The 8,860-nt window shown below is 46.9% G+C and overlaps 1 protein-coding gene across 4 annotated transcripts in view; it reads right to left on the bottom strand.

Moving 5' to 3' along the window:
* Positions 1-535: 535 nt before the first annotated feature.
* ERGIC3 (ERGIC and golgi 3) overlaps positions 536-8,860 on the bottom strand; it is a 62,506-nt gene continuing 54,181 nt past the window's right edge. For 2 of the 4 annotated variants that reach the window (XM_019550714.1, XM_019550713.1), the window contains 2 exons: positions 1,995-2,050; positions 1,165-1,366 (listed from right to left, as the gene is read on the bottom strand). In XM_019550714.1, the coding sequence (XP_019406259.1) occupies positions 1,287-1,366; positions 1,995-2,050 (136 nt within the window). In that variant the 3' untranslated portion in view covers positions 1,165-1,286. Of the gene's footprint in view, positions 739-813; positions 1,367-1,994; positions 2,051-8,860 lie in introns of those variants that run through there. The other 2 variants (XM_019550712.1, XM_019550715.1) reach the window with 2 other exon arrangements.

Here is an 8,860-nt window from a genome sequence, read left to right as displayed (position 1 = left end):
CTGTGTCTCCTGGGAACTGGGTCTTGGGATGTGGACTGGCTTAACAGGGACAGCTGTGGGCAGGGAAGATGCTCGTCAGCAGTGGTGGGAGGACAGCTGGCATGCAGGGGGGCAGGAGGGGAGGACTCAGCAGGAATATGGCAGAGCTGTGAAGATGAGATGATAAGATTCTTGATATCGATAAGGTGGCCTGGCATGAGGCCGAGGTGAAGGTAAGTCAGAATGGGCTGGGGATCTGAACAGGGGTAAGGACTCCCCTGAATTATCTCAGCTCTCCTGGGTCTGCTTTTTGTTGAGGCCAGGACAGGAACTGGAGGCATTCTGCACTACTCCCTGTCAGAGTAGGCGATGAAGTGGAGCATCATGGAATCACCATCAACCAGAGCCCATATAACTGTTTGTATTAAGTACAAGTTACTCTTAAAAAACCAAAGACCAAACTAGCATCACAGACAGCTGTCCGCTCATGTGCAAACAATGTATCAAAACCACTTAATTTTAATAAATTAATTAAGAACTGCATTACATGCTGAACTAAAACCTACAGATAACATATTTTATTGTAAACAGCAAAAATATGGGAAGTTGAAAATGGCCCAATTTAAAAAAGCAGCTAAGATTGTTTTTTTGACAGTACAGATCAACATATTTACATTCAAACAGCAGTTTGAGTCTCCCCTGCTCTAGAGATTTGCAATGCCTCAAAATTTTGTAACCATCTTGTGTACCAGGTCTTACCTAATTACCCCAGAAATTCTGTATATTTTGACAGAGGTCTGATATATTGTAACCATCTTGTGTACCAGGTCTTACCTAATTACCCCAGAAATTCTGTATATTTTGACAGAGGTCTGATATATTGTGTGAACATATTTGGAAATATTAGTGGACACTGCCAAGAAGTTGATGTGAAGGCAACTCTAACTCATCTTGTGTTTTATGACAATATGTTATGTTATTCCTCGAAACACACAAGATGCAATGCTGCCTGCAGCAGTTTCAGGAAGCAATTTAACAGACTTGGTGGACAATGACTGATGTGCAAGGGTGCATATGGTTGGGTCTGCATAGTTAGATGGGTAATGGATCCTTATAGCAGCTAGGTTTGAGCTGTCTCTTCCACAAATTAATGCCAAACAAAGAATAAGGAGAGTGATGGAGGAATGCTTAGGACCATTTGGCAATCTCAGACATCATCTTTTTGTACACTATGGGGAATCACACATGTCTTGAAGGATTTGCTTAGTTCCTCTGCAAGTTTTTGATAAGATGCAGCAGCTATTTATCTATGTTGTCTTCCCAAGTTCAATTTTCTTCTGTATGGCACGAGAAGAGTGATAGATCAAAGAGTCAATTAGTCCTGCCACTGAAAGAAGAAAAAAGAATGATCAATCCAGACATTCCACAAAAAAAGAAGAAAATAAATCCCCATATGGGACAAACAGGTTTTACTTTCATGCAGGGAAACAGCTCTATGGGTCAGAAAAAGCAATGTCTTTTTTCCTACAAAGCAAAGATCCTGCTTCCTGGGAGACTGGAGGCCATGACGTCACTGAGAGAGACAAGATCCAGAATGCAGACATAACCCATCTGTCAAATGGAGATGCTCCTGGGTCACTTATTTATAAACAAATATGACTGAAACATATAAAAAACCAGAGATTTCGTATTCTTTCTAGAACTTCATTATTTTTGTAATTAAATTAAATTCTGTGTAAAGTTGACTTTTTTTTTACATTGCCCTCTATACTGAAATTAGACTACTATATCTACATTTTTACTGTGAACTGGATCTTTGTAACAGATAAGTATTTATTTTGATAATTATTCTATAGCTCCGAATGGTGTGCTGAGCTAGGTACCTTGCAGAGGATAGAGAAAGTCCAAAAAACCTAGGACAAGAAAGAAGCTTACTCTTCAAGGTTGAGACTAAGTGGAAGGAGAGTGATATGCTTCTATTATTGGAAAAAAAAGAAAATAAAAAGGGTTGATACCTGTAAACACTCCTCCAATAATGGCACAGACTCCAGTAAGAAAATGGGTAAAGGACCTAGAGATAAGACAATATAAATAATAACCATGAGCTCAGATACTTCATCAGTTAACAGACAGTTTAAAGAAAACGAGGAATCTGAAAGGAAGAAAAATAAAAGCTCACTATTTATTCCAGTCCGCTGTTGGTCAAAATCTTTCACTGACACATGAGCTGAGTAATTTGATACTCTGCAAATACCTAGCACTACTTGTGAGATGATGCACTTGCTTTTAAAAACAAGACAGCTTCAAATTCTTCACCATCAATGCCTGTCTGCATTAACAAAAAATACAAAATACTCTTTTGATACGTTGTTAAGGTGAAGAATTTCATTACAACTCCTTGTGCTCCTGTAAAACACCTGTGAGGAAGCTGGAATCTTCCCTTGGTTCCTTTGCACTTTAAAGCCTGTGAATAATTGAGGATCCTGAAATGGGAATAGAAAATGCACTGTTAGATCCACACTGATTATACCAGGAAGAACTGCAGGAACTGCAGGAACAGTAAGCATATGCCAGTGTGGACCCCACTTATGGGAATGACAGACAGTATTTGTCCTGGACTGAGGTAGCATAGAGTTTCAGCTGTATCAGAATTAGGGATAAAAAAAAATGTGACAGCCCATCTGACTTTCATGCAACGTGGATAATGTTTAACAAATTCTGAGGGCTGTCTCATGTACCCTTGTAAACCTCACAGAACAGCAAATTGCAAGTTGTCTTATTAAAACCCCCAAATCCACGTTTTTCCGCAATTAAAATGAAATGCCACTAAATATATAGGTATCAGTTGAACATGATGTTTTATTGATATATTTACAATTTTAAATCAGTTTGGAAGCCTACCAGTGCCTTGATCACTATAATAAAATTAATTCTAAATACCTATAAATGTTGGTATTTGATTTTGGGTTATCATGGAAAATCAGAGCTCCCCCTGCTCCCTTCACTCACTGGGACGTGGGTCCAGCTGCAGCTATCCCCCACACTTTGTGGCACTGAGCAACCCTGATATGCCACTGCCCTGCCCGTGCCATTGCTCTCACTCCCAAGCCACAGCCCCACAGTGTTGCTGGTGCCCCTCAATCCCCACTCAAAGACTCCCAGCCCTGCCAGTGCTCCTCACTCCCCAACCACAGCCCTCTGGCCCTGCTGACTCCTGACCCACAGCTCTTTGCCTCACCCCCAACCCCAGCCCCTTGCCCTGCTGGAGGGGGCCACCAGCTGCAAAGGCTATGGGGCAGGGAACTGGGTCTGCAGCCTGAGGGATGCATGGCTGCTGCAGTGGAGTGGAGCACAGAGCCTGGCTCCCCCCTTTCTCCTCCCCCCATGGCAGCCCATGGGGGTGGGGAGGGGGGCGATGAGGGCTAGTAGCTACAGGCTCCCTGCCCTGATGCCCTCTGCCTGGCGGCCTCCGAGGCCCAGTGGGTAAGACCCAGCATGGCAAGGCAACGAGGGACAAGGAGGATTGGTGACAGCACCAGGAGCCCTGCGTCACTATGGCAAGGCAGCAGTGGGGTGGTGGCGTGGAGTTGTGCCCTCCACTGCTGTCAGTTGTGCAGGGGGCACCTTGCCATGATGGCGTGGGGCTCCTGGCACTAACACTGAGCCTGCCGGCCACACCAGGTCCCGTTCACTGGGCCATGGAGGCCCTCAGGGAGAGGGCAGCAGAGCAAGGAGCCTTGAGACTGCAGCTGTAGCCTGCAGCTGCCCCCACCCTGCCCAAATCCCTTTCTCCCTCACTACAGGGGCCTCAATTCCTGCCCCCAAAGACTTATCTGCGGGGAGCTATAGGAGCAGCTCTTATGCTGCCTGGCTGCCATGTGAATGTGTGCACATGCACACAGTGACCCTGCCTAATTGCCCTCCTCCTGCTCCCCCCAGTCCCTTGCAGGCTGGAACTCTGTCAGCCTGCAAGGGGTAACCTACTGTTTCTTGTGCTTTTCTCCTTTCAAGGAGAAAATCTGTGTTTTTTCGTGGCAAATGGAAAACTCGGATCCCTGGTCATCAGCCAGTCAACAGTAGGCAGTAATCCGTAATGAGATTGCTTGCTTTTTAGCGTACCAGATATGGCCACAAAGAGGTGATCAGAGAGCCTTAAAGGGCTCTCCAGAAGGGTACCAATAGGCAGCAAATAGGCAACTTATTTTGGTGATAAGTGTTACTTTGGGAAGACTGGCAGTTTCATGGACTATTTCCAGTGGCATTCCAAGACCACCTTAAGGATGAATTTAGGGTGCCATTTTATCATCTCTCTAGAAGGCCAACCATAAGGGCTTCAAGCTCAATGACTCCATCCTGATTTAATGGTCACAAACAAAGTCGTCTTAATACCATGTTAGTGCACTGAGCACTCAGATCAGTTCAAAGGTAGACTCTGTAAGCTTCAGATGGATGATGTTGAACCTTAAGGGACTTAAATACTAACCATCTTGTTTCAAGGAGCTTCAAGATCTGTCCAGGAATGGCAGTGGAAAGGGAGACAGCTTTCTCACTGCTAGCATTCTGTACACACATGTACAGGTCACTAGCTGAACCAATGTCAGTTTTATACGCCAGTGGTGGATGGAACCCATAGGAGAAACCCAGTGATTGCTTGGTGGTATCAACTGTAAACCTCATAAAGGAAGATTCCCTATTTGGTGATAAGGAGAATAGAGAACATGGTTAGTGAGGAGCAGCAAATCTCATTAGGAACGATATCCATTGTCAAGGCACTATGGTGCCAGTAGACACTGTCCAAATACCACTAAGAGACCTAGTTCTGTCTGAGTCTCATCTCCTGAAGCCTATAATCATTGTTGAGGTCATGAGTGGAGATCCCTGAATCATGGCCTGCCTTCTCTCTCTTCATCCCACAATTCAATGTGGATTTTGGAGAATTTTTCTCAATAGGCTTTTCTTCCCCTCTCTGTAAGAGGGCACTGAACTCCATCTGGTATTCAGAGTAGCCCCTTTCAGTGATAAATTTAAACATGTGAAGTGCAGGTACTGGTTTTGATGTTTAGTCTGAGGTCTGCTTTGGTGCCGTCTTCTCTGTGGTAGACTTAGCCATTTTTTGACTTGTACAAGGAGACAGATGATGTTAGCTCGTCCATTAATAGGATTCTGAATCTGGATTCCTCTGCCTCTGTAGAGATCACAATGACTGTTCTAGGAAGTGAAGTCTTACATTTCACAACATGCAACTCCATATGGGGTAAGACAAATGCACCAAGCATCTGAGTTGCATGTTTGCCCCTTTTTCTTTCTGTCCTTCAGGAAGATTAGCTCATCACACGATAGACAGGGCTTGAAGCCTTCAAGTTTTAAGTATGCCACTGGAGAAGCCCAGTCCAGTGGGTACTAGCACTTTACAGGGAGACTGGACAAGAGAAGTTCTGTCCTGTTTTAGAGTAGTCAAAATAGAAGATCTGAAACACTTCTAGTGATTTGCAAATTTTGAAGTTTTATTGGAGCTAAAACAGGGGTGGGCAATTATTTCAGCTGGAGGGCCACTTAACAAGTTTGGTGAGTGGTTGAGGGCTGCACACAAATTTTCAAAGATTATAGATAAATATAAGATAATGTATAGTAAGTGAGAATTAAATATCTACTATAATGTATATTAATTTTATTTAAAGATGTTGAAAAGAATTGGTCCAAGGACAGAGCCTTGGGGGACACCACTGGTCACGGAGCGCCACAGTGATTCACTTCCACTGACTACTACTCTCTGGGTCCGACCTCGGAGCCAATTTCCCAGCCATCAGACTGTGGTGTAGCCGAGGCCACAGTTGGCCAATTTCTCTGTGAAGAGATCACGGGACACCAGATCAATGGCTTTTTTATAAAGTTCAGATATATGATGTTAATCTCTTCTCCCATGTCCAGGTGATATGTCACCTGGTTATAGAAGGAAATGAGATTGGTCAGGCAAAACCTACCTGTGACAAACACGTGCTGGCTGTCCCTCAGGATGTTGCCATCAGCCAGCTTATCAAGAAGGGTCTTTTTGATAATTTTCTCCAGAATCTTACCAGGGATTGAGGTCAAGCTGATTGGCCTGTAATACCCAGGATGTATTTTCCACCCTTTCTTGCAGATGGGTACACCACACTGGCCTTCTTCCAGTCTTCAGGTACTTCACCTGAGTGCGAGCTTTTAAATATTTTTGCCAATGGCTGGGCTATGACACCTGCCAGCTCCTTGAGTACTCTAGGGTGTCATCTGTCAGGACCAGCTGACTTGAAGATGTCCAGCCTCTCAAGGTGATCCTTTACAAGGTCTACACTGATGTTGGGTATAAATATGCCCTCACCCTGGCCATCCCACGTCATGCTAGGCAGGGAGGTCTCTTTGGGCTGATGAAAGATTGACGCGAAGTACCCGTTAAGCGGGTTGGCTTTTTCCTGGGTGTTGGTTATCAGTTGTCCCATTTGGTTCAGCTGGGGTCCAATGTTACCATTGCTTTTTTTTCTGACTCCCTACATAACTGAAAAAGGACTTCTTATTATCCTTGATATGTGAAGCCAGATGGAGTTTAGTTGCAGCTTTGGCTTTCCTGGTTTGCTCCCTGCAGGCACAAACCAGTGCTGAGTACTTCTCCTTGGTGGTGATGTCAGCTTCCCATCCTTTATAAGTCTCTCTTTTTAGGTGTAGGAGGTCCTCAAGTTCCCGGCTGAGCCAAGGGGATTGTTGTGCCCTTTTGCTACCTTTCCTCCAAGATGGGATAGACAACCCTTGTACTGTCAGGACTGCTCCCTTGAGGAGCAACCACTCCTCTTGGACTCCTCTCCCTGATAAGTCATGGTCCCTTAGGGCCTCAATAACGACCCTCCTAAGCTTGTCAAAATCAGCTTTCCTAAAGTGAAGGACTTCTGCATTGCTGACTGACTTGCCAGCTTTGGGATGGATAGTAAAGGTGATCAGCTTGTGGTCACTATCACCCAGCTTTACATCAATTCTTAGGTCACTGACTAGCTCATTCCCTTTGGCCAGTACCAGGTCCAGCAACACTACCTTGTCGGCCCATAGACTTTTTAAGTCAGGTAGAGCTCGTCCACACTTGTAATGAAGTTTTGTGACCAATAGGATTCAGCTGAGTGCTCTTCCCACGAGATGTCCAGGTAATTATAGTCTCCCATGACAATCATGCACCGAGAACGTGCAGCCTCAGCCAGTTCCCTGGCGAATTCCTGGTCCAGCTCTTGTTTCTGGTTAGGTCTGTAGTAGACTGCTACCATGATGTCCCCTGTGCCATGTTTCCCATGCCTTTTAACCCAGAGGGACTCTAGTCATCCTCCCTGGGTATCAATGTCAGTTTGCAGGAACGTGTAGCTTTCCTTGACAGAGAGCTACACCCCTGCCCCTTTTATCTGCACGATCCTTCCTGTACTGGGTATAGTCATCTATACCTGTGGCCCAGTCATAGGTGGAGTCCCACCAGGTCTGTGTTATCCCTATGAGATTGTAGTCTTTCTTGCTTAGCAGGAGGACCAGTTCCTCCTGTTTCTTCCGCAAGCTCCTGGCATTGGTGTACAGATACATAAGTGTCCCATTGGAAGTCCTAGGTTTCTTGCACTCCCAGGTGGACACTGTTCCAGGGCTGGAGTAGGTGTGGATTCCCTTGGGTGCCCTAACCTGCTGGTTATGCAGTAGTTACCCAGTGGGCTTGCATTGGCAGTTATCCACCCATCCCCCGGCAGGCTTAGTTTAAGGCCTGGTTGAGCAGGTCAGCCAGTCTGGCTGAGAAGAGCCTCCTCCCCAGCGGAGTGAGGTGGAGGGCATCTCTTTCCAGCAGACCACTGCTTCTCTCACCAAAGAAAAGACTGTGATTGCGGAAGCCGAAGCCTTCATGATGACACCAGTGCCGCAGTCTCTGGCTGACTACCTCAATTCCCTCTGCCTCCTCAGCCCATAGCCCAAAACCAGAAGGACCGGGGGAAAAGCACCACCTGTGCCCCCAACTCCTTAAGCCCCACTCCCAAAGCCCTGTAGTGCTTCATGACCCAGGTGGGATTGTTCTGAGCTGTGTCATTTGTGCCCACGTGGATAAGGAGCATAGGGTAGTGGTTGGTGGGCTGGATGAGTTTTGGGATCCTCTTGGCTACGTCCCAGATATGGGCTCCTGGGAAGTAGCAGTTCTCCTGGGCTAAGGGGGCAGGGTGGCAGATTGAGCCCTTAGTCCTCCTCAGGAAGGAGTTTCCCACGACGACCACTCTACGAGTGGCCTTAGGGAGAGCAGGGACAGTAGCTGAGGATAAGCCTGCATTGCCTGCAGGAGCTGGCAACTCTGCAGGCTCTACTGGGGCTGCAAGAGGTTTGTACCTGTTGTAAAGCCCCAGAGGGGAGGGGACCTTGGTGCAGTGGGCCTTGGGGCTGCTGACCACCTCGGTCCAACTTCCTAGCTGGACAGTATGGGAGATCCCCGAGTCCTCCCTTGTCCTGGAAGGTGAGCTTGGTCTACCCTCTGCCTCCAGGGGGTGAAGGGCCTGGCAGTAGGAGTCTACCTCCTGCTCACCATCCCTGATGGCATGCAGTCTCTGGACTGTAGCCTGGAGCGCCTCTATCTGGCGCCCCAGAGACTCCAAAGTGGAGCAGACCTCTCAAGGGGAGGTGGCCATGCTCCTGGTCCCGTGTGCCTGGAAATGTGCCAGGCAGCCCCTGCAGCTGAGAGCCAGAGGGTCCATCTGCGTGGAGCCTGGAATCATGGGTTCTGTCTCAGTGGAGACCTCAGATGTGTCAGAGGGGGAGGCTGCAGACTCCAACGGGACCCTCAAGATGTGGCATGTGTCCATCTGCATTGTGCTGCTGGGAGTCTGGCTACTGATGGGACTACCTACCC

This window comes from Crocodylus porosus, unplaced genomic scaffold, assembly GCF_001723895.1.
Source record: "Crocodylus porosus isolate Cpor-Errol unplaced genomic scaffold, CroPor_comp1, whole genome shotgun sequence".
Classification (NCBI taxonomy): Eukaryota; Metazoa; Chordata; order Crocodylia; family Crocodylidae; genus Crocodylus; species Crocodylus porosus.
This window is presented reverse-complemented; position numbering and strand designations above follow the sequence as displayed.